The sequence below is a fragment of the Haliotis cracherodii genome, unplaced genomic scaffold (assembly GCF_022045235.1).
Source record: "Haliotis cracherodii isolate W230 unplaced genomic scaffold, xgHalCrac1.p SCAF_5, whole genome shotgun sequence".
Classification (NCBI taxonomy): Eukaryota; Metazoa; Mollusca; class Gastropoda; order Lepetellida; family Haliotidae; genus Haliotis; species Haliotis cracherodii.
This window is the reverse complement of record NW_027266308.1, coordinates 59,351,891-59,379,147: the sequence shown is the minus strand read 5'-3', so window position 1 is coordinate 59,379,147 and position 27,257 is coordinate 59,351,891. Positions and strand designations below refer to the sequence as shown.

General features: G+C 40.0%; 1 protein-coding gene across 1 annotated transcript; it reads left to right on the top strand.

The window, feature by feature from the left end:
• Nucleotides 1–1,947: 1,947 nt before the first annotated feature.
• LOC139442124 (globin-5-like) lies at nucleotides 1,948–27,221 on the top strand. The gene is made up of 3 exons (XM_071222927.1): nucleotides 1,948–2,303; nucleotides 18,630–18,861; nucleotides 22,500–27,221. Exons 1-3 carry the CDS (start codon nucleotides 2,062–2,064, stop codon nucleotides 22,638–22,640), a joined length of 615 nt encoding a protein of 204 aa, XP_071079028.1. The 5' UTR covers nucleotides 1,948–2,061; the 3' UTR covers nucleotides 22,641–27,221.
• The last annotated feature ends 36 nt before the right edge of the window (nucleotides 27,222–27,257 follow it).

Below are 27,257 nucleotides of genomic sequence, written 5' to 3'. Positions count from 1 at the left end.
CATGCTCTTACACTTACTCGAGAAGTGGTCATCATTCTACATGCTCTTACTCTCATTCGACAAGTGGTCATCATTCATTCTACATGCTCTTACTCTCATTCGACAAGTGGTCATCATTCAACATGCTCTTACTCTCATTCGACGAGTGGTCATCATTCTACATGCTCTTACTCATTCGAGAAGTGGTCCTCAATCTACATGCTCTTACTCTCATTCGAGAAGTGGCAATTACTCTACATGATCTTACTCTCATTCGACAAGTGGTCATCATTCTACATGCTCTTACTCTCATTCGAGAAGTGGCAATTACTCTACATGCTCTTACTCTCATTCGACAAGTGGTCATCATTCTACATGCTCTTACTCTCATTCGACAAGTGGTCGTCATTCTACATGCCCTTACTCTCATTCGACGAGTGGTCATCATTCTACATGCTCTTACTCTCATTCGAGAAGTGGTCCTCAATCTACATGCTCTTACTCTCATTCGAGAAGCGGCAATTACTCTACATGCTCTTACTCTCATTCGACAAGTGGTCATCATTCTACATGCTCTTACTCTCATTGGACAAGTGGTCATCATTCTACATGCTCTTACTCTCATTCGACAAGTGGTCATCATTCATTCTATATGCTCTTACTCTTATTCGACAAGTGGTCATCTTTCAACATTATTTTACTCGAGTGGTCGAATCTTTCTATATGCTCATATTTTCATTTGACAAGTAGCCATCATTCAACATATTTTACTCTCATTCAGCATTCTCTCATTCAATACATACTCTTCTCGTTCTTCAAGTGGTCATCATTCAACAATGAATATGTTTGGTACTTCATAGAAGTAATAAATTGTATAACAACAAATCAATGATTTTACTGTGAATAGAATTTTTACTGCTCTTGTTGATACACGTCGCCCGATGATTATAATACGCCATAGAGATGCCGCGTTTGTATTTACACTGAAAACGTCCATGAACATTAAGAGCCGTGGTTTGGCAGAGCTTTCAAGTATATCATAATAAATGCTTTAAGAATCAACTCGTTTTCATATCTCCATATCTAAGAAACTAAGCTTTTTATCCAATATCGAACTGCTTTTGCATTCCCCAAAAGGAAACTAAAGTTTTTTAGTCGATTATGTACCAAATTAAACAAATGTTTTCCGATTATGTTGGTATCCTATTTTGACTTGTACCATATGTTCCCATGTTTTTTTCAGTTGAAGAATTGACTTGCCTTTGCATGTGTTTATGACAGGTGCCACCGTCGGGACAGGATACGCTCACTAGTATCATGATAGTGATTCATAAACACATGCTCATGATATAGTCGGAATTGTACAATCGACTCTGCTTTATGCAGAGATTTCTATTTGATATGGAAAGCATTACGGCTACAGAATGTCACAGTATGTTATTCGCTATGAACCTGCAATTGGTTGTAATATAGTGGCATGTATTATTCTAGCGCAAACACACGCGCTGTCATAATACTTTGACCATCATTGTTGTCCCAATATCCTGTTATTGATCCAATTGACAAAATGAAACAATAAATCACAAACATACCGTTATTTCAAATATCGTAATGTTTGCATTCTCTTTCAGGGTTCTCAGACATTAGGCCTTTCTAACAGCATATTATTACGAGTTTCAACCCTATTGAATATAAACATATGAGCACTATGTATTACTCTAAAAGCATTACGTAAACATCATGGCCTTCCGTCAACGTCTTAATTATTGGCTTTTGGTAGAGGATGGACCACAATTCAGAAATAAGTTTCAAAAATACAATCATTAATTTATATCAGTAAATTGTCAACGACTAGTAACTGTATGTGTATTTCGGAAATAAAACATGTCTCCCTTATATTCCAGGTATACTAAAACGGATTTACCTAAAAAGGACATTCATATCGGATTTAAATGCACATCTGAGCGACAAAACCATGTGGCACTTTGTAGCCTTGTTAAAGCAACATTTATCTGTCATGATGTCGACAGAAAGGTGTGTGGCATAGCGCGACATTGAGCGGGTGTACAGCGTGCTTTGTGTATGTGTGTGTGCTACTGGATCAATACCACAGTGATGGGCTGCCTCCAGTCACGCAGTGGCCCTCAGATCCAAAGAGAGGTTGCGTCGGCTCCAGACATGGCGGACGGCTTCTGCGATCCGGCTCCGCCTGCGCCTACGGATCCTAGGCTGCCGTTAAGCGCCCTCCAAGTCTTCAAGTTAAAGAAATCGTGGAAAGGCATCAAACGGTGTATGGAAGCCACAGGGGTTGAGATGTTCATAAGGTAGGTGTCTGTGCTAAATGTGTTGATGTTGTTGACTGCAATATGCTGTCACTATGCCAAAGTCTCTCTCATCGGGAGGCGCTTTAGACCGCACCTCATCAGCGCAAAGTCTTGCTTAATCCATCGTTAGACTTCTTACACTACTGTCTATCATTATTGTGCTGGGTATATATCCGCCACGGAATTATTTAGAAACATTGAACTGTGTGTATCTGTCTGACACGATACAGATGCTATCCTCCCCATTCTCAATGTTTTGATCCCCTGTGAGATATGGCAGTGAGATTGCTGTTTTAAATAAACCCCGGAATGATAGACTATGAGAAAGTTCAGCCAGCGATGAAGTGTTATAAATAACCTCTCTCTCTCTTCAATAGCTATGCTGGCCCCAGGTGTCGACCATATACAACCACCCACACTCCACGTAATTTGGTTTGATTCACATTATTAATGGACGCTGTGGCACTGTTAGTCTCCAGACATTAACCATTCTCTTTATGCGAAGTTCAAATCTCAAGTTGTGTCTGTGAATGCTGATGCGCTTGTATTTGCCGTGTGGCAATCGGTGTGTGGGATGTCAGTGGCTAGCATGAAGTCCACATTCCTATATCACAATAACAGACAGCTGGGATAACACCGGAGAGCCGCGTGGATTTAGACGTGGCCTCAACGTAAGGCGGCTCTGATGTGTCTTTGATCCACTCCGTCGCTGGTGTCCTCGTGGTTACAGCTTCTACAATCAGATAATTAATGCTTGCTTTTCATATCCGATACGAACAGAAATCAACACAGTAGGGTTGCTGCTCGCAAAACAGATGTTAATCGTGAGATTTCAACAGTCTGTAATTATCATCGTTTATATGCCTGTTCTTTCTGATAGGCTTCTCCTGAAATCAATCAATAATACCAACAGATGTCACCAGCGAAAACACAGAATTTCTAGCGTTGTAGACGGGCACCAGTGGTTATACCTATAGCAAAATGGCCACTGTTTATTGCAGGTCATGCTGTGGAAATCACATGTTGCTTCTGTGCTAAATTGAGTATTTAGCGCAACGTAGCTCCCACTGTTTGACATCGACTGGACGCTAAGATTACATTGTGGAAGGTGACATCTCCTGGATGACGTCATCAAATTAGTATTACATAATAGCCTATGTGATGACAATGTGTCTTCATTAGAGTGACGTAATAGTATGCTGGGCAAAAATTAGACGGTTGTTATACTCCAATATGGACGACGTACTTATAAATGTGAGGACTAGATTCATGGGATAATATTGATAGTTATCTGCTAAATCAATTATTTCAACCTTTCAATGAGAACATCCTTTGTGCTCAAAATGAAGTCAAACTGAATAAAATCATTGACATTTAAAAAATTCAAGAGTCCCCTAGATTAATCGGGCTTCTTTTCAATGTCAGGATCAATTTGAAATCCCTTCCAATTTCATGAGGTTATTATTGGCTGATTGAGTATTAGATTGGCCCATTGGTTCACGGGAAGGGTGATAACGCCTACAGCCCATGGGTTAGGATTGTTAATATTATGACAGCACTGAATATCACGGTAAATGTAATAGTAATAGTTTATAACTCCGGCCTTGATATTTATTGCTCTAACGCCTCGTCTCTGGGGCCGTACGTGCGATTAAGTAGGTTTATGCTTAACTCTACGAATGTAGCTAAAAAGACAGGTTTACTTATCTATTACGTAACATCCTCATAGAGGATGTACAAGAAGATGCATAGCCTACATATTCACATACGGAGAGTAAATATTTAGTTTACAGGTTAGTTTATGAAGTCGTCTAGAAGTTAACGTACACACACAACTGGGTGTGATTGCTAACACCTGATTTTTATAATCTATCAAAGCTTGAATTGTGAGTGTTTGGTTTTAAGAGTACTGAGACGTGCTTGGATCACAGAAATTTCGAATGACCGAACCAATTGGATTATGATTTTTTTGTGGAATTTCAGGGTCAAAATATTGTAGGTCACCAGTACCCCATTATTTAAAATTTGTATCTGACTATCGGACTGTGTTTAAAATGTCGAGACACAGATATCATAAACATGCATATGTACAATTCTACACAAATATGTGTCAACAGCGGCGAAAACTACTACTACTACTACTACTGCTACTGCTGCTACTACCACCACCACCACTACTACAACTACTACTGCTACTACTACTACCACCACTACTACTACCACCACCACCACCACCACCACGACTACTACTACCACCACCACTACTACTACTACTACTACTACTACTACCACCACCACTACTACTACTACTACTACCACCACCACTACTACTACTACCACCACCACTACTACTACTACCATCCCCCCACCACCACCACCACTACTACTACTACTACTACTACTACTACTACTACTACCACCACCACCACTACTACTACTACTACTACTACTCCATGGTACAGAGGTAGAGCGCCCGCAGAGCGGAAGATCCGCGATTCGACCCCCCTTCACGTCATAACAAAAGATTACAAACGAAAGTGTACTTTGAAAATCAAATGATCAGTAGTTAACACCTATACAGTGAAGTTAATTATCTGACGTCAAAATGTTATGTTTGATGTGTTAGCAAAACAATATGTTGATACAGTTATCTTCATTTCTCAATCAAAAGTGAAATTGTTCCACACCCTGGTCAGAATTACTTGATAACACACTTTCTGGTCCCGTTACTGAAACGGGTACACTAGATATATACAAATAGTTCCTGGCTATCATATTACATCTGATAATATCTGGCGCTTAATGTCAAGGAGCAGATACAGTGTAGTTTGCAAAGTTCAAACATCAAATATTCATTTACATCGTTACTCTTCCATTATTATCTTCAAAATACGTATGTACATTGTACATAACTTGGATTCTCAAGGTTTACGAGTACCCCAAGCTCGGACGAGACTAGTAGCATGCCATTTGGTTGGCGAAAAAGGTATTATCTGGCCTATTATTATTAGAGGCCTCAGTAAAGCTTTCAAAACGTTTTATGGTAGACATGTGGAGGACATTTCCCAATTTGACGCATCAGTGACAAAAATTATGTCCGGTGCAATTCTCTATTTTGACTTGTACCATATGTTCCCATGTTTCTTCAGGTGAACAATTTCCTTGCCTTTGCATGTGTTTGTGACTGGTGCCACCGTTTGGGCATGATACGCTCAGCTTTTCGCGTTACTATTTGATACCGATTCATAAACACATGCTCATAATATAGTCGGAATTGTACAATCGAATCTGTTTTATGCAGAGATTTCTATTGGGTATGGAAACGGTTTTGTCGCTATATTTATAAAATATTATACAATCAGAACAAACCTATCTCCCAGTCATTATCTGTGATTTTAGTGATTCGTACCCGAACAGTAGGAATCGTTCATTACTCTTCTGATCATTGGTTTCTTGGGTCCAGACTCGCTTCTAAATAGCCGCATGGATGTGATACAGCTTGGGGCTTCCTTAACAGATCTACACTTTCAATGGCAACTATTTCAGTCAGTCATAAACTAAACTACAAACTAAGAGACAGATAGTGCCCAAGGCATCTTGATTCAAATAAAACGCAATAGGCTCCTTGAGATTCTACAAGGCGTTATTATGAAACTGAATACGTAAGTAGTCTTAAAATAATCTGCTAGACAGTCGGGTAGGTGGAGGAAAATTTCATGCAGCCCGAAAAAAATGACCAGCCACAGGCAGCCGGGCAGGCTGTTATTTCGGACACTGATCACATCACAAGCCTGTCCGCACTTGGCTCATTATAGTAATTGCAATTTTTTTGAAACATACTGGAAACATGTTAAGAAATCAACGCAGAAGTTAGACTCTGAAATTCCTGTCCGTTTTGATCTGATTTATTATTACGCATAGTGTAGCCTAGAAGGGACGCTACCCTGTATTCCGATTTACGAGACAGAACTTCATGCATAGGGTACATACGCTGAAACGTAATGGCGTAAGTTACTGGTGATTAGTTACAATATAAGAAGCTGATTAGTGTCCTTGGCACATTCATGAGGTACAAGAAGACATTACTCTTTCTCACTCTGGGTAGAAAAGAGTTCATATGATTAAAACTATTTTCATGAAATCTAAGCTTGTTGGACACAGATGAGTAAGAGAAGGGGTAGGTAACATGGTGCCTGGGTGATTGTGTGTCATCTTGCCCGATTGGCTTGATCGTCGCGCATGCTTTCACAGCAAAGATATGATCATGGATAGGCAATTGCGATATCGCGGGAACAATAGGACATTCAACAACACTCACTCTCTCATGAAAGGAGTCCCCCACCACCCACCCCTCCACCACACCCCACTCCCCACACCCCGACACGTGCTCCCACAACAAGGTTTGACTGTAATTGGTTTTATTGGTGGTCTGTTTCTATCAATGTCAAGGGCGGTTTACAACTCCAGGCTGCTAGATTGTCAATGAATCGTAATATGATGGAACCACAGATGAGCTTCATAAAGTCGACTCTGCATGAGTCACCGCGGAAACAATCGTTAACCGCTGTCCATTTCACGAACCCCAGGACGAGATAATTCTATTAGAAGCTTTATGTCACTGTTAAACGGATAAAGGTAGGAATTGTTGTACGTGAAGTGATGTGTCCTTAAAAGTTTGTTTCATTTCTCATATATAAAAAAAGTGACCTACTTAAAAACAGTATTCAAACTAATTAAATATGCATAAACAATACATATATGTAAAATCATAATGTTCCTTTGTCTTTGTCTTACTTATACACATAAATGCAATCCTGGCAACAAGTTCATGTTGAGTGGAATTATTCCAAACACCATCGAGAGTCTGTCAAAGTGGCGCTTATACCCTAATAATAATGCTCCTGTTGCAGTCATGTTGCAGTGCCACGTCGTGATGGTATGCTTGTTCGTGACATCATGAACGTGGTTCATCAGAGTGTTTTACACTTCACGACTATAATCCGTTGCCTTTCAGTACCAGACACTAACTCATGAAGTTCAATTTCATCAAACTGGTGAATATCGACCATCTGAACCACGTCGGGCATTCCTCAAACAGAAAATTGTCCCTCGTAAAAAGTGGCGTAAAACCCCACTCCATCACTCAGGTGCATCAAGAAATCATAATCGTGAAACACGAAGTGTTGGAATGTAGTGTTCCTGTTTTTGTATTATACAAGAAGGGGACAAATGTTTGCTCTGAATATTTCGTGTGAAATGAATCAATACCCGATGGGCATTATATCCAAATGATTTCAAGTAATTTGTGGATTTCGATATTCTGATTCGACAGTTGCATACTTGGGCCTTTATGAATGTACATTACTCCAAAAGAAACCGGTTGGGTTTAAATGTCATTGGCACACACCATGAGGAGTTTCTTAATGGATTGTAATGTTGTACAAGGGGACTATTAGCGTTCGCTAATAAATGATATTCGACATATGCAACTTAGCTGTGTCAAACACCTGTTGCTCGTGTTATTAGGGTAATGTATTCAGGTTAACGCACTAAGTTAAATAGTATCATCGATTTAATATGGCAAAAAAGCTCTGATGAAATAGATTTTGCCAGGGCACATACAGAGAATTTACAGTCATGCAGAGGATTTTAAGTGTGATGGGTGTTTCAGTTTCACACTCTCACCCATGAGTGAGTGAGTATGTTTTTACGCCGCTTTTAGCAATATTCCAGCAATATCACGGCGGGGGACACCAGAAATGGGCTTCATACATTGTGCCCATGTCGGGAATCGAACCCGGGTCTTCGGCGTGACGAGCGAACGCTTTAACCACTAGGCTACCCGACAGCCCCCTCACCCATGAACAAGGGGTAAAATGGTTAAAGTGTAGCAACAATTATTAACGAGCCCATCCCCACCGCAACAAACCGACATACACGCATACCCACAAGCCTGTTCCCCTTCTAAACCGCCATCAACAAAATGATTATCGAGAAGTTGCTATTCTCACACATTTCTACATTGTATTCATTTTAGTCATTAAAACTACGCTGAATCACATCAGCAGGTCACCAGCCATGGCCATTGACGCAAATCGTGTCCTCAACACAAATCGACACTCTAATGCAACTATAATGCATTGTGTGAATGTTTTCTGTTACTAAAACTACTGTAATGAAAGAGTAATTGTCCTGCGTGAAAGACGATATGAACCTGATATCATTTATATGAAGGTGCTGTTGGTGGATAGTGTTATAGAATAGCATTTAGAGACTTGATACGCCATGTTACACTGTTGGACTACGGTTGTATTGAGTAACAATGAGGTCACCTTGTGACTTCACAATAGTCCTAATATCCGAAATTAATTTCACATCTGAAACACCTTACCGCGTCGTAAGATCCCCTCAGCTCACGTATTGACATATTGCATGCAATAACATTTTGCAGTGTCATTGTTTAAGGGGAATGGAAGATTCTCATTGAAGGTTTCATTTAGCTCGAGAAATTTCAAGGCCATCTAATTAAATTATGTATACATTTGTTGAATGAACCTTACAAATGTGAACGCTTTTGTTACTTTGTTCATAATTATCCCTTTGGCGAACATTTGAAACAATGACATCCATTCACTGATGCTACATTAGTAATTGTGTTAAGAGCTGACATTTTCGATGTTTTGTCAACTCAAAGCTGTCAACTATCTCGAGCAAAATATCTTTAAAATGCGAAGTGTTAGCAAGTGCAGCACTGCTGATGAATTCAGCGGCACCTGTAAGGCTTATAGAACTGGAGCTGTGTATTTGTTGATTATGCCGTGTAAATCTTTGCCATCACATCTTACAATATTCTTCTGGGTCAATTGGGCTCTAATCTTCACAGCTTAACTGGTTTGTGTACTAACTGTTGCACGCCGACATCAACCGCCATAATTAACTGCAGCCTGAGCAACAGCAGCAGCATACGTCAGTTCACTCGCTATAAATTAACCGTTCCGATAAGGTTGCTGTCCGTGATGTAGGTATATGCCGGGGGTGGACATCACTGTCACAGAGGAGTTGGAGAACTGCAGCTGTTTCCAAGGTGATCAATTAAGTTGCTTGCCGAGCTTACTTGTAGGGAAGACGATCTGAGTCCTCCATTCCACCTTCACATCTCTGGGACTCGATCAATACAATAAATTCTTGTTTCTAACGCATCGACGACCCTGCCTGCCCGTCTTATATGTACCGACGAGTCGGCAGATCCTGGTCCGACTCGGGATCAATATGGACGTGGTGGTCGAAGCTCTCCCGTTCTGCCTTGACATGCTGCAACAGTACAAGGCGCACATTGAAATTCATCCGGTTCACCTGCTGTCCTTTTTTCCTATTACACACTTCTATATTTGCTTATTAGATTGGAGCAACTCAATAACAAGAATTGGAAGTCATTCACGTATGTTACAGACCGTGTTTGATAGGCACTGAGTTATTTGGCTGAGTGACAGGCCGTGCCTCCGTCATTGTTCCATTTCAATCTCCTTCTCTCCTCGATTGCCATACATTGTGCCTGTTATCGATTAAGAACAGAACTTGGCCTCAACACATTGTCCTCACTTTGAGCGCTGGCAGATAGACGAAATGCAATATTTCCAAACAACAGGCGTTTTATTATGAAGATTATGTTGCACCAGCAGCCTTCCACTTGGCCCCTATTTGTATAATAAGTCTGCTGATTCAGCCATCGATAAGTTAATTCAGTACTCGCGTGGCCTATTTAAATCCACCAGAGCTAGGTCAGCTACAAAACAGATTTCCAAATTTATGCCTTGCATAATAATTTGATAAATTACACCGAAAATGGCTCCTGGTTCGAGGAAACTGGGCACGCGAACGCGAATGTCAAATTCACGGGTGAATTTCCCCATGAGCACATCCTTGAGGGACCGACATTCCTATGTTGCTTTGTTTCGTCTCATTTCGTTATTCATACCGATGTCTCGCATCATACGTACGGGGCTAATATCCTGGCAATGCATCGAATTATGTACTGAAGGTGTGTCAGCATCATGACAGACTGTCATGAATAACGTCAAATTGTTCTGTGGCAACGAATCAGATATGACAGTCAGCTTTAAGGACACGCCACACAAGACTGTCAATGAGTCACTCAGTTGCGAAGGTTCAAGATGGTAAGTCAAACGGATACACCACTTCAGGCTATCACGAGGTTCGCATCTGTCAGCGTCAGTCTGATAGTACATCAGTCACGTGTGTCTGAGTGAGTGAGCTTTACGCCGCTTTTAGCAATATACTCCGGAGGGACTCCGGAAATGGGCTTCACACATTGTACCCATGTAGGTAATCGAACCCTGGCCTTCGGCGTGACAAGCAAAGGCTTTAACTACTAGGCCACCTAACGTATCCTATAGTAAGTCAGTCACAACAATGCCTCACGTTATTATTATAATAAGGCAGTCACAAAAAGTGAGTCGCGTTATTCTGACAGTACATCAGTCACAACAATGCAAGACTCAGTGACATGAGTTATAAGCAGGAGATATCGGAATGCAAATAAATGTCCGTCAGTGATGTGACTTATGAGGCGTAAGCACAAGAATGCAAAAGTGTTTCCATCAGTGATATGGGTTATGAGGAGCAGGTATGAAATGCAACAATATCCATCGGTGACATGAGTTATAAGGCGCAGGTGTAGGAATGCAACACTGTGTCCTTCAGTGATATGTGGGTTATAAGCAGCAGATGTAGGAATGCAACACTGTGTCCATCTGTTATATATGGGTTATAAGCAGCAGATGTAGGAATGCAACACGGTGTCCTTCAGTGATATATGGGCTATAAGCAGCAGATGTAGGAATGCAACACGGTGTTCATTAGTGATATGTGGGTTATAAGCAGCAGATGTCGGAATGCAACACTGTGTCCTTCAGTGATATATGGGTTATAAGCAGCAGATGTCGGAATGCAACACCGTGTCCTTCAGTGATATATGGGCTATAAGTAGCAGATGTAGGAATGCAACACGGTGTCCTTCAGTGATATATGGGCTATAAGTAGCAGATGTAGGAATGCAACACGGTGTCCATTAGTGATATATGGGTAATAAGCAGCAGATGTCGGAATGCAACACTGTGTCCTTCAGTGATATATGGGTTATAAGCAGCAGATGTAGGAATGCAACACTGTGGCCTTCAGTGATATATTGGCTATAAGTAGCAGATGTAGGAATGCAACACGGTGTCCTTCAGTGATATATGGGCTATAAGTAGCAGATGTAGGAATGCAACACGGTGTCCATCAGTGATATATGGGCTATAAGCAGCAGATGTAGGAATGCAACACTGTGTCCATCAGTGATGTGAGTTATAAGGCGCAAGCACAAGAAAGCAACAGTGCATCCATCAGTGGTATGAGTTATAAGCAGCCGGTGTCGGAATGCAAAAAATATATTCATCAGTGATGTGAATTATGAGGAGCAGGTGTAGGAATGCAAGAGCATATGAGCAGATGTAGGAATGCAACAGTGTATCCATGCGTGATCTTGGTTATAAGGAGCAGATATAGGAATGCAGCAGTGTATTCATCAGTGGTATGTATCATAATAAACAACTGTAGGAATGCAACAGTGTATCCATGTGTGACCTGGGTTATAAGGAGCAGATGTAGGAATGCAACAGTGTATCCATGCGTGATCTGGGTTATAAAGATCTGAGTTATAAGGAGCAGATATTGGAATGTGTATTCATCAGTGGTACGTGTCATAATAAACAGCTGTAGGAATGCAACAGTGTATCCATGCGTGATCTGGGTTACAAGGAGCAGCTGTGGGAATACAACAGTGTGTTCAACACTGTGTTCAACAGTGTATTCATCAGTGGCATTTGTCATAATGAGCTGATGTATGAATGCAACAGTGTATCCATGCGTGATCTGGGTTATAAGGAACAGGTGGAGGAATGCAACAGTCTGTTCATGATGCTATAAAAGTGAAACAGCTGTGTCCAAAACACAGCATGATGGTGACACAGGCTGAGACTGTGAAGATGACTCTAAAACACCGCGTCGGACCATATCATCAAAATTAAAATGGAGCAGAAAGAAAATTCCGCTTGACAACAGCCATTGTAGGATGCAGCAGAATAGGTGTATACAGATAAAATTACGAAACGTGCAGCTCAGGTTGAATCACGGACTTGTATATAGGTCCGTGGTTGAATATGCTCGGCTTAGCACTATCACGTGTGTTGCCAGTGCGGCAGATGCCCTCCCAGCTGCTGTACGTGAAGCGCTGTGGATGAATGATCCTAATTGATTAACTCCCGAGGTAAAGGTCAGATCTTAACAGAGAAGCATCTTTACTCACTGGGGCAAGAAATCTGCACACTCGATACAGCCATTTATTAATCATAGAAGGACAAGAGTTAATTGGTGTGTTAAACCAAATCCATTAGTGAATCTTGCACGAGTTAGCAGTCACTTGAAACTCTTAGCACTAAGATGACGTCCATTCTCCTTGCACGTTACTTACATATCGTGCTTAGTAAAATGTATGATAGGTAGATAGTACACAGTACAGTTTGTGTTGAACTTTGATGTGTCGGAATTACGACTGTCTCGAAGTAAAAACTTGGTACCTACGTATTCATTCGTTATTCAGCATTGTGTAACCTCTGATGTGTCGAATTGGATGTGTCGAAGTTACGGTTGTCTCGAAGTCATTTTCCCAAATAATGTTGGAGTCATTAATTAATTTTCCCGTTGTTTGTTGCATTTGTTTCGTATTATTCATTCTTAATGCCAGTCGGTAATCGTATACCAGGTTAAATGTTCGGTTGTGTCGAACCTAGGATATCTTGGAGTATTTACGTAGCCCCTTGAACTTTGACACAACTGTGTTTGACTGTAATATAGCCTTTTCGCAAACTAAAGTATTGTCGCTACCGTGTTTGAAGTCATGATCACCATTTATGTGTGGGAAACCGTATATTGTGTGGCGTTTCAACTTGCATTTGCCTTTAGAATAATATGGTTATTCTGGAGGGCTATTGGCACATGTTTAAAAGCATTTCCGTGCAGCATTAGATCACACCCTGCTTTTATCACAAGTTATTAAGTTGGTAATGTCCTTAAAAAGGCATCGAGTTACTTTGCTATATTCCAGTACCGGATGAAACTCATTTCAAGTTGGAACCAAACGACGTGAGGGAATATCGATACGATGAATCCCTCTTGGTTAGACATGTAAAATGTGTTTTGTTTGTTAACTACATTTACCGGGTTTCATATTATACTACTCAACATTTAAAACGGATATTCTGAGTGTGGGACTTGGGTGTGTGTTACGCTGCTTGGAGGGGAGCGTTGAAATCTGTGTATCAATCTGTATAGTGTTAGCTATGCAAATGGGCCATATGTTTAATTTCATTTGAAGTTAACAAACATAAGTACACCAGTTACTCTCCTCGAGTAAGGTAACAGCACAGTTTCCCTCTTAAATGATGTGTAGTTCCCTGATTCCCTTTTCCTGTTTCATAATGCTAAAACTTACGTCTAGTACATCTCCTACGCGTAAATTATACAATCCATAGTCTATCCACACTCCACACTTATATCTTTGCTACATACCATTCCTTGTCAAATGGGGTCAGTCGGGTACAATGTGTGAAGCCCATTTTCCGGTGTCCCTGCGATGATATTGATGAAATATTGCTAAAAGCGGCGTAAAACCACACTCACGCACTCACTCTTTGTAAAATGTTTTAAGGGGGAAGCTCATATGCAGTAGATCTTTGAGGATATATAGATAGCTAGGCAATAAATCGAAAAGCAAATAAAGAACGTGTTTTATTACACGATAAAACATTGTTCTACCATTACGTCATTTCTGAAGATTCGAACATGCACTCGCATCTTGGACGACGTTATTTTTGGGAAGGAAGTGTCTAGTGAGTTCTTCCCCACAGATGTAGGTTGGGTTCGCAGGTTAACACAAAGGCCGACTAATCGCATTCCAAATTTGTTTGGATATGGAATCTGTACTGGGACAAAAGGTACAGATAATCGACTTGAAAATTGTGAGAATATCTGTGAAATACCAAACTTTACCCCACTGTTTATTAAATGGACTTATCCGACATTGCCAGCGAATATATATCGTTTTGTCGAGGTACATAAAACATTGTTAACTCGACGGTGTCCAGGACTCGAGTTACACAGGTTTCACTGTATAAGGAGGTACTGTTATAATGGACTACTTATAACGGCACCCCAAGTTCATTATGTCCCTAATGTTCTGTATTTGCAAGTATATAATATCTAACATATTGTAATAGCTATATAAACAGCTTAAACAATAATTAATTATGTTATTGCGATTTGTTATGCTTGTATAATATATAATGAAACATACGTATCACGCATTAGAAAAATTCATTTATAAAACGATCCACAAAATCAGATATTCCCTTTTGACATTATATGGAACCTCTCGGTTCAGCGGTAGTGAAACCCCTTAACTTAACACTGAAGTGTTGCTACGACAATAACAAATGCTGACTTCCGTCAAAAAGTAGGCTAATAGCTGGAATAGTTTGCAGTGCTCTAAAATGACTCCACAGATCAATCTGTTTACATGTGACAAACTTGCTTGTGTTGCACAATAGGAGCTACACACATGGTAGAGTTTCTCTCGTACCTTATCTGATTGACCCTTCCCAGTGATTTATTATCTGTCTACAGTTTTATGTACTAGATTTATCATGTGTTATGTTTTGCATGCAATACGTTGAGATTGCATTTGCCGTTAAGCAGACAGGGACGTCGATTTCTGAGAACTAGGCACATGGGACTCACCGATTACGTTTTATGGCACTGGGCACTGTGCAAACATTGGAATTGGAACACTCATTAACAACATAGAGCATGAGTTGATAAGGACACGCATAAATGGAAGTCCAATGCACAAGGCACGCAATCAGCCTTATTGCTTTGCGTTGCTATTACTTTGTCTGATCACATGCCCATAACTTATAAATTTCTACTAAATGATTTTTCGGAATCAAATATGCCCCCAAAGGTATAATTTGATATGACATTTTTCCTTATGTGTTCTCACATTCAAGAAACTTTTTACGTTTTCATATGTGCGAAGTAGTTCTCTCACAGGAATCATAATATTTATGTCATATATGCAGATTTGGGTTCGACGTGTGTTGAGTCCATCAATCTCCATCACTCCCTTGTATCAATTTGATTTCCCAAAATACTCGCAGACCCACGTCCCGACATTCACAAGCTGTTACTTGCACTCACAACATCCCCTTCACCTGAAACTCTACACCAGTAACTGCCCTCTCTATTGATCATCATGCCCACCACCCTCTCCTCTGGTGGTGCCCTGAAGCTGCGATTCTAACCTTATCTGAAGGCCAGGTCTTTCAGCTCTTTCTCTACTCCATTTATATGCCGTTGTTCTAATGGTGTGTGTGTTTCGCTTGGGGATAATGTGATTTCACACTTCATAGTCGTTATCAGATGAATCGGGGTCTTAAATCCTTGGTTTAATTCAGTTTCCATATCGCCATTGTGGACACGGAAGCTAGAAAATGCACACTGCCAATACTGATTTGAGTGTTCCAGTCAGTCAGTCAACAGGCATCAACTAATGCAATGAATATTCTTCAATGCATATCAAAAAGCGAAATATAATGAGTTGCTTCTCCACACTCAACACAGTCGAAATGAAATATGAAGGTTTTGTAGAAAAGACAATAACGATTTACACGTCACCCGAATCGCAGACAACAAGGAGTAGTTCAAATAGAGCAGCACACTGAGGTTTCTGGTTTCTGGGACAAGATGTCGATTGCGAGGAGCTTGCAGAATATGGGTTAATTCGCTTCATTTAGAGCCAACCCAATTTATCCAAAGTCTCGGTCTCCCAGAATCGAGTTCGATTTGCAAATCGCTCAAACTTTTAATGCTCTCGAATTGACGGGTCTATTTGATCGATAACTGACAAATACTGTACCAGGTTAAACCATGCAGTGTTTGCGTCAGGAAATGACTTGTCTGAAACAACACATTTGGGCCTAATTTAAAGGGTCAGCTAGGCACTTCTTGAAAGTTGAGTACGACGAACCTAGGATGTGTTCTATAGCAACTGGTAATCTCCCTGTAATGACATGGCTCTCGGGGGTCAAATTAAGCTAATCAACTCACTGAGCGTAAAGTCCAATCACTCATGGGCGTAGGCAAGTGTTTTACTGTTGGATTCACCATTCGCGTTCTTACTGGCATTCACTGTTTGTGTGTCGAAATGTCAATTTTCCTGTTATCTTCTCGTGATTTCTTTATGCGATGAGGCAGATACTGGCGCTCGTGTTATGTTGTGGTGATTATACGGTTATTCTACCCATACAGGTAAATGGTTCATCGTACTGGACACCGGCAGTGTGAGTTGCTTGACTATAATATGACATAAAACAGCAGAGCCCTCAGTCGTCTCATATTATGTCAATGACCCTGTGATATTTGTTCAGTAGTACTCACCTATTGGCTAATATACAACACGTGAGACTTTCTCCTGCAAACTGTAGGATGTCTGTGTGTACCCACAGTTTCAACTTTGAAGGACTAAGACCTGTGTGTCTGTGTGTGTGTCTCTGTGTGTGTGTGTGTGTGTGTGTGTGTGTCTGTGTGTGTGTGTGTGTGTGTGTGTCTGTCTGTCTGTGTGTGTGTCTTTGTGTGTGTCTGTGTGTCTGTGTGTGTGTGTGTGTCTGTGTGTGTGTGTCTCTGTGTGTGTTTGTGTGTGTGCGTGTGTCTCTGTGTGTGTGTGTGTCTGTCTGTGTGTGTCTGTCTGTGTGTGTGTCTGTGTGTGTCTGTGTGTGTGTGTCTGTGTGTCTGTGTGTGTCTGTCTGTGTGTGTGTCTGTGTGTGTGTCTCTGTGTGTGTGTGTGTCTGTGTGTGTGTTTGTGTCTGTGTGTGTGTGTTTGTGTGTGTGTGTGTCTCCCTCTGTGTGTGTGTGTGTGTTTGTGTGTGTGTGTGTGTGTGTGTGTGTGGCTGCTTATACTAGTCCGGACTGATGCCATTGATAGTGCTGGCCCACCATGCCGCAATTTAACATGAATACCCCACTCAGACACTGTATACAATGAACAGTTTCCAATGCCTTTGTACAACGACATCATGTCGAGCTCCAAAAAATCATTTTTGTATCTATGATATTAAATAAATATATCGACTTTATTAGGTACATTAAAGTTACTAAAATCTACCTGTGCGTTTCCCTTTTTGAAGAGTGTATAAATACAACTATCGCCGGCAGCGAGCATCGAGTATTTACATCCCTTAACATGTACTGGTAATCCAGGATAAGGTGAACCAACTCACAAAACGCGTTTGAGATGGTAGGCGGTGCACAGAATTTGTGCAAACATTTTTGGTTTGTTCCAGGTAGAGGGGGTGTATGCATGTTGTCCACGTGTAGGTCATGACGATGAAATTAACTACGCTCCCCCAGACACACGTGTTGCTCATAAGACTATTAAGAGGTCGGTGTGACAAGTCGATACCAGAATTCTTAGCCGAGACACGCATATGTCCATCGTTCTCCTTGTCGCGGACTTATCGCTATCCCTATCTCTTTGCAATGGTACGCGACAGTGGGGGGACCTCATACATAGTCATACGAGGTTAATTGTCAGGTTACATCTCAACTTATCCAGACTTACCAAATAGATCTCCGTACCCATGTCATGTCACGAAACGTTCTGTGCAGTGTAACTGCTTTATATTTAAGGAACAGGTTGTGAAAGCCTGATAGATAAACGGTCGTAGCTTGCCATGGGTGCTGAATGGGATATGTTGTCGTACATAATTGAAATGCGCCCTTTAATGGAAAATGTCAGCTGCAAGATCTATTCCACCACGGAACATCAATTATTTAAATGGTCTATTAAAACATAGATAGTCGCTCTCTCTCATAACATATTGAAGCATTTCTACAATATTCATATGGGTTGAACAAGAAAAGACATTTGGTCTAGTATAATTGATAATCGATATAACACAATTTATCTCGCATAATGTTTTTGTCTATAGTCTCTGGTTTCCGGTTTCCGGTTTCCGGTTTCTGGTCTCTCTCTCTCTCTCTCTCTCTCTCTCTCTCTCTCTCTCTCTCTCTCTCTCTCTCTCTCCCTCTCTCTCTCTCTCTCTCAAGTCTTCATGTCCTGCAGGGGAAGCAGTGTTTAATATTATGAAGAACAAAAAATCAATATTGATATCTAAATTAATGTAATACATGAGATATCCCCTGCCTTTACAGGTTGTTCAAGGCCAACGGTGACCTGAAACAGTTGTTCAGCAGTTTCCGTGATCTGACCAATGACGATGACCTTCGTGTTAATGAGAATCTAGAAAAACACGCAACGCTGGTGATGGGCATCTTTGACGAGGCCATCTCCAACGTGGACAACGTCGACTACACGTTAGATGTGCTACAGCGAGCAGGGAGAACACACACCAGGTTCCCGGGATTTCAGCCAGATCTATTCGTGGTACGTATACGTCATCTCTTGAATGATTGACATACATATATAACCTTTGTGGTTGGTTCTAACTACATAATCTGAGATGTATCAATAATAGATTGTTTGCCTCCCGCCTGATATGCCACGGAACACATATCATGTAGACCGGGGTCATGGGTGCCCTGTAATCTAAGGGGACATAATAATTGAATTATTCATTGAGCATCCCTTCGGCATGCCCGACACCTATGATCGAGGGTTCGCCTTGCTTCTGTTTCCCCATTTCTCCGAACCATACTCGTGCTCAATGGTTCCATCAAAATGGTATAATCCTAAGACCTACATCACGATTGACTTCCCTCCCACATCAAAATAACGCGCTGAGATATAATGTTCAAAGCAGCGTTAACCAAACCTACTTACTATCATGTAACAGGTAAAATTAAATAAAATATTTTCGAGAGAGATGATTTTCGGAAAACATCTTTTCCAAAATTGAATTGATAAAAATTTACGAAATGTCAGCATGCATTAAGAAGCCACTCGGGAATTGTCGTTTGATAATATTCTCACGATCATGTAAATTTAAGGAGTAGTCGTCAAGCGCGAAGGTTTTTCCTTTAACGCGTGTACACATTTAGGGTTTATATATCGCATAAATATACCACTATATACCTCTACCATTGCATCAGATACTGTTGATCTGTCCACAGAGTTAAGTGAGTCAGTGGTTGAGTGAGTTGGGTTTAAGGCCGCTTTGAACATTTTTCCAGTCATATCGCGGCGTGTCAGCTTAATGTGGGAGGAAAGCCCGAAGTGATGCAGGTTTCAGACGTTTACCACTTCGGTGAAACCCACGAGCACGACAGAGTTAAGAAAAGCTTTACTGTGGCCGTTCGAAGTACATGTATCTGTGCCCTCATATTCACATGCACTGGCTTAAAACGTCAATTTCCTATCTTGTCACAAAATATATGGACGCTACAAATCGCATAAGAAACACACTTTCGAGTCCTTTTGCTGTAATTAACGCAATTAGAAAAGCTTTCTTATTAATCAAACTTAAAAACAAAATGTTAATAGAGATAATATATGGAAATTCTGCTTTGTATATTTTTACACTAAATTTCTCATTTGTTCTACGCGTTCTGGCGCAACGTGTTTGACTCCTGTACTAACGCTCCAATAACGTGATAACTGTATGCAATATAGAATAACATTCTTGATGCATGTATATTATCTCTCATTTATATTGCTTTTAGTGGGTTTCAGTTTTTGTCGACATTATGCAGGATGATATTCATCGTTTAACCTTCATTAAAATTTTATGCTCTAAACCTTGAAACTAGGGGTAGTCAGATAGCCAGCGTCAGATTATGGGTGCAATAAAACAGCCACAGTAGCCGAAGTGTCATCCAAAAGGAATGCAAGAAGTGCTTCCAAGTATGGTGTTATGTGCCAAGTCCATTTAACAAGTTGTCACCTAAACCTTGTAAATTGATAAGTCGTTACTTCGGGGACAGCACCGAGACGCTAAACAGATTGTGTGCTTTTATCACTGTACGCTACACGTGGCAACCATTGGACTCTTAGGGTATCAGAGACATCAAGCCTTGTTGCACTGAAGGTCTTGTTTCAATGAAATTTGCCAGAAGTGTGAGCTCTACAAAACTCGCTGTTGCGTCGCACTGTTTTGTTACCATGACACAACCAAAATTATAAGGTGAGGTGAAATTGGGTTTAATGTGCCGTCCAAGATTATTGCACTTATATAGCGACGTGCATGCACGTGTATGTGTGTGTGGCTGCTTGTACTAGTCCGGACTGATGCCGATTTATAGTGCTAGCACACTGAGACACCATGCCGCAGTTTAACATGAATACCCCACTCAGACACAGTATACTGACTCCGAACCGACCAGTCCTCGTTTTCGCCCCTTAATGCCGAGCGCCAGACAGAGTAACAACAAGTACCACCTTTTAACGTCTTTTGGTATGACGCGGTCGGGGATCGAACCCCGGACCTTCCGCCCTCCGGGCGGACGCTCTACCATTAGACCACGGGGACGGTCCCAAAATTATAATATAACCATTAACTAATACTTATGCATATACCATGAGGATTCTAGAGTTCGTAACAATCAGGGTCGCACGGGTGACTCAATCAGCTAAGGTGCCTCGTTTCGCTATGAAGAGTTGCGTTCCTTGGGCACGCCAGAAATCTATGATTATGGGTTCGAATCCCGGTTTGCCCTGGTTATGTTTCTTGGTTTCTCAGCAACATACCGATGCACGTGGTAAACGCATGAGGCCTGCATCACTTCAGGTTGTCCTCCTACATCAAGCTGACAAGCCATGTTATAACTGAGATATTTTTCAAAGCGGCGTTAAACCCAACTCACTCATTCACACACTCAAAACCATTATTTTAAATATTATTTTTTGATTATTTTTAACTGATATATTATATACTTTAACTATCGTGTCGCCTTGTTTTGTTGTCATTGCATACAAACTCTACAAAACCTGTAACATGAACTAATACTTAAATAAATCGGTAGAATTCTGACACAGTACGATTTTGACTTATCACATGCATGTGTTTCTGGACCAGTATCAAATGGCGATGATACCAGGTGTTCGCGAAAAGGCGAGCTTACCCATCCCCTACGGTGGCACCTGTCGCACACGCATACCTAATTCAGAAGCTTGTCATACATCGGTGGTCATTTACCTCTTTGAACAAAGAGCAAACATGTCAATACACTGAGCAATCACTTGAACTCTTTCGACCTCAGGTGGCATGACCTTTGACCTATCAATAGGGCCTCGTTAAATGCGAGCCGTCAGTGGTAGTAGTGGATGATAACACAATTTGTGAGACCCCAGGATTGGGAGTATTTCAGCTAATGACCTTCTTGGTAAGTGCAGAAGAGCAAATCGTTAATATCCCCTGATGAACGTATACAACATACTTTACGTCTTAACCACAAGGTCAAGTGCCTAATGAACTAACAGCAGTTATTTATATCAGCAGTCACTGTTTCTGAAATATATGTATGCGCTTCTGATTTACAATTAGATATAATGCGTGGCTCAATTGCAATGCCATTCGAACAAAACCCAGTCTTCGGATGACTCAGTTAAAATGTTTCTTTACTAAGCTTTCAACATTTTATTCATTCGGCATATTCATAATACGCATGACGTTTGCACAGTGATCGCAAACACATTCAGTCTATAAAAGAATAGGTTTTTCCTTTCTTAAAGCTGTAAAACTGCGATATGTATGTACTATGTATCTTTAACTTTGATTTTGTTACGACAAAAAAAATTAAAAAAATTATCCCATGTTTTCCTCAGGCGAACAATTGACTTCCTTTGCACCGTTGGGGCAGGATACGCTCTACCCTTTTGCTAACACCTGGTATAATTTCTATTTGATCGTGATTCGTAAACACATGCTCATGATATCGTCGGAATCGTACAATCGACTCTGCTTTATGCAGAAATTTCTATTGAATACGGAAAGGGTTTTGTCGCTTTATTTACTGTTAGTTTTGAAACTTCCGCATTTCTGACTTTGCTGAAAAAGGTTATTGTCTTAGTCATGAACCGACCACCACGAACTGATTATGAACTAATCTCCAATTTCTATTTTCCAGTGGATGGAGCAACCGTTCTTGGAGGCAGTGAAACAGACTTTAGGGGACCGCTATACGGACAACATGGACGTTATTTACAAAATAACTATCAAGTTTATTTTAGACAATATGGTGAAAGGCAACAAGAATGCATTGTCTTGATGTGTGAGACATGTGTGTGAACGCGAGTCACCTCTCTGTTATCACCATACGTCCAATGCGTGGATGCATGCTCGGATACCTGAGATTGAGTGTACTCTTCATCCATTCTACATGAACTGAGGCCCTCAACCAAAGCCCTTTCTACCACAAAGGCCGGACCATATCTCAGTGGAGGAACGTTTATCTACTGTGGCATTCACACACAGTTCATTGAAATAGAAGTATGTGTGTATTTTCTAGCAACGCTTGCCCAGTTTACAAGAAGGACGGAAGGATATCAAATGCGCCACATCTTCCCTTGACCTGTATGGCGTCTTTCCAAAACACATTTGTTTCAAAATACAAAAGTCCTTTTGTGGGGAGATGACAAATGAGTGACTGCGTTGTTTAAACTCTGCTGTTTTGTGTGTAATTTATGTTGTTAATGTGCGCTGTAATGCCGATCACACGTGTAGGCAGTTTCCTCTGGATGAGTATCTCTACAGCTCTGCCTACTGGTTTCGTAACCTGGGGCTATCCCCGTCTTAGATCCAGGCACTGAAAAGTAAATACACTGGGAATGTGAATTGATCACCAACAACAATCACACCCTCTGCACGCCTTTATCGTAGGAAATATTCCACGTCAGTTGTCTAATGGAATCAATATCCAAGTGTATCCGGAGAACAGGAACATGTACAGAAACCTGTATTCCTGATAGGAATCTCAGAATGTTTATGTTGTTGGTATTACCGTATTGCAGAAGCGAACTGCTGACTGAAAGGGTATACAGTGTATTTATTACATGTTTGTACTGTAGTCATCTTATATATTTGGGTAAACATTCTTAGCATTTGATTAACGTCTCAAAAGGTAGTTGGAATCGAATACCGTTCTCACAGAAGAATATTGATAATGTCACAAGGGTTGCTACTGTTAGGCTTGTCTCTAATTGGAAACAGGAACAATGTTTGAAGATACTGCAAAACATTAACACTTTTTATCGTGGTTGATTGAAACACCAAACTCCACCAAATTGTGATAAAAGGGAAAGAAATCACCTCCAAACAAAACTGCATTTTAAATCCTCATAATCGTTAAACAAGAAAAAAGTCATTTTCATTTTCATTAACAATTTTTCAAATAAATAACTTTCCAATTTGGTTTGAAACTGATTAACTACTTGAAGATGTTTCCTTCTTATTTACATCGTAAACCAATAATATATTAAAAGTGTGGCATGTCAGTCAAGTGTAGGTACAGCTGGTGCAAGACATTTATTGTTTCCGGTTATTTAGATTCAAGTTTCCCTTTTATCTTTCCACGAAGCCTGTTTAAAATAACCATGAAACGATGTCATCTTACTGGGAAATACATCATACATTTCTTTGCAAGTCGTGTTATATAAGTGGGACATTCTTGAAGATATGATATAACCTCAGCGTATTTTATATGTTTCGGAAATAGCGAAACAGGGTTTGCTCTATATTTACACACATTCAAAATAACACGTGCACCTTAGAGTACGATGCGAAAAATTAACAGATTCTTTACAGTTTTACAGCAAGATTTGCAATTGCTACTAATCACACGGGGCAGATTCATATTTTCAAACAACATTCAACTAACACATTGAACTTAATCTACTCAACTGGTTTGACATCAAAAGAGCAAATACACCGCTTGGAGTCCACCGACTGGTAACCCCTGTCGCATACCATTTAACGTTTTGGTTTCCAAATTCAGATTGATTTTGACAAAGTGTTGTTGGAAAAAATCAGGCCACACCCGAGAGCTTGATAACTTCATCAATAAGAATCAAAGGCCATTCGGCCAATTGGTGTTTGTCTCGGCTAAATTTAGTTAATATGCATGAACCATTTCTGAGCGCAGGTCAACAAATATACCAGCCAAGATAAAGGAGGCCACAGAGCAGGCGAAAATTGGTTATGAAGCTAGTTTCCAGGAAACTTCATCAAACATATTAACCAAATTCTAGTCGGATTGTATACAACGAGAGGCTCTCCAAATTGATAAATTATAACTGGGTCTTAGGTCAGATATCGATGACTTCTTAACGTTAGGCATGCACTCGAAAGGATGTCTTGTTTGTGTAACAAATGTCTACCATGGTCAAAGGTCACATTATTGATGATTAGTGTCAGACATGGATTTTTCACTGAGCTAATTTTGACTTTACAGGCCCGATTTGGCTCGGACATATTTATCAATCTTGACTTGAAATTAGCTGTTCTCAAGGTTATGTATAGTGTAATACCGTAAAAGTCCTAAATGAAAACAGTTAATCCTCATAAGAAACTATCCATTAATATAACAGTATAAGCTGACGATTGTTTCAAACGTCGTTTCCAAATGACATTGTCATCACAGAATGGTAGTGCCTAGGTTAGACCTAGGATTTCTTAGTTCTAATGAGTCCATTAGTTGTGTAGCAATAGCACATCTACGATCGCTTTCTTGATTACGGCAGTTACCTGTTAATATATAATGCTTCAATGCTTCAATTCGACACATGTAAACATACTCATACAATAATACAGTAACATCGACCATAATATAACAAGAAACGCCATGATTGTGGTACTGAGTTTGGTAATGTGATCTATGGATTCTATAATTATTAACAAACAAATCTTCCTTAAAGGCATAAAAATGAGTGGAAAGAATTATTCGTTTTTCAGCATGAAAGATGCTAAGCTATTGAATGATGAATAGCCGCCATAGAATATCCTTTAATGTATGAATAGATAATGATAAATCACAATGTGTTATATATTAAGGACTTTTACACGATAGCGTCGACATTGTCATATTAAACTGAATATAGTTAATTAACGAAACAAAGATATATATATATATATATATATGTAACACAACACAATACAACACAATATATTACACCAACCGACAAATTAACGTTCATTGCATAAGACAAATTCAGAAAATATATCTTTTGCCAAAAGCCAGCATGCCAGATAGTTACCACGGTTCACGTGATTCGTTAATATTTATATCTGCCAATCACCAATTGATTACACTGAAAACACGGAGACTCAGTAATTGGTATATCAATGTCTCTTGATGACCTCTTGGCACCATCGGTCCACAGACATCATTAAACTCATGAAGGGGTCGCATCGCTAGACGATCGTAACTCCCATATTTTAACGTAGACTTTCGACAGTCGTAGCGATACGATCGTTTTGTGGAACGGGGCACTGTACCATAGGAATAAGGAATAACTGACCAACCATTGTTGGTTGTTAAAGTGTTCCTTCTCTATCTTTCTAGCAGCACATTGTATCATTTATTCCGAAAGTGGTCGAGTCCTCTTCTGCGCCTTACGCTGAGGATGAAGCTGAAAGTGTGTCCACTTGTTTAATCCTAAGATTCCGAGGGAGCTCACTGAATAGATTCATGTTGTCACCCTTTCAGCAAAATTGCAGTGTGAATACCAGTGAGTTTTCTAAACACTGAGATTCAATGAGTGTTAAAATGACTAGCATAGCTTCGTGTTGTCATCTGTTTTACATACTTATTTTTTATTTTCATAAGTTGCTGACGTAGACTTACTGGTACAGATGCTATTATAGAGTGATTTCTCTCATGTTTCATATGATAGTTTGTAAATTAACAGAAGCAGTACACCGTTACTCCTTGAGTGAGTTTCTACAATCTTCAACGCCAATATTATATTACATGTACATAACTTCAAGGAAAAATGAAAAGAGGTAGGTTTTTCAGATTGTCGTATTTGCTGTGCTGAATAAAAAGGTATTTCATGGAAAGACATCGCGGAACAAAGAAACTGACGCCATAGTTGTAAGGTATTACGTTATCAAAGGATGCTCGACCTGTCTCGTTCATAAGTTGCAGCATGTAGTTTCAGAATATGTATGCATAGAGCTATGTTAACATGTATTCCGTATTACATTGATAATTCCAGATATTGGAAATATAGATTTATGAATATTTCCATTTCAGTATCAAACTGCTGCCATCCATTCTCATATTGTATTGGCAAATCATATGTTGATATATATGTTAGATAGACATTTTGTAAACAATAATAATCAGTTGACACGTTGAGATTATGAATCAAAGACTTCAAATATATGGAGAAATGTAGCACCACTTTATTCAGTTTTTTTTGTCAATTTAACTAAGAGAATGCTTTCATAGACCAGATAATTGCGTTTTATCCCAGTGGCATTATATCAGATGATTAATCTTTTCAAAGGCGTTTAAGTTAATGACAACAAATAATTGTAGCATAACAACATGTTTATTGATAACTAATATATATATATATATATATATTTATATATATATGAGTAATAGTAATGGCGAGAGAACCCGCCGGTCGTGTATTTATAGAACAGTGGGAATAACAAATGCAAGGTGACAATATAGGATACATGGCTGTAGAGAAGGGATGACGTCATCAATGACGTAATCACTCGCTTCCAGCACCAAGTGTTGTACATATGACATGTACATGCGTCACTGTGACTGTACATAGCTCTTTATGACGTATGAATAAATCGATACAGTTGTTACAGCAATGTCTCATTGTACTTTGTCAAAGATTAGAAATAGATATCTTCAGAGTATCGA

Bases quoted from the DNA above. Each gene is read 5' to 3' on its own strand.
- LOC139442124 (XM_071222927.1), top strand. From the start codon at position 2,062: ATGTGTGTGTGCTACTGGATCAATACCACAGTGATGGGCTGCCTCCAG. The intron at 2,304-18,629 runs GTAGGTGTCTGT...CTGCCTTTACAG, and splicing joins GGGGTTGAGATGTTCATAAG to GTTGTTCAAGGCCAACGGTG. The intron at 18,862-22,499 runs GTACGTATACGT...TCTATTTTCCAG, and splicing joins TTCAGCCAGATCTATTCGTG to TGGATGGAGCAACCGTTCTT.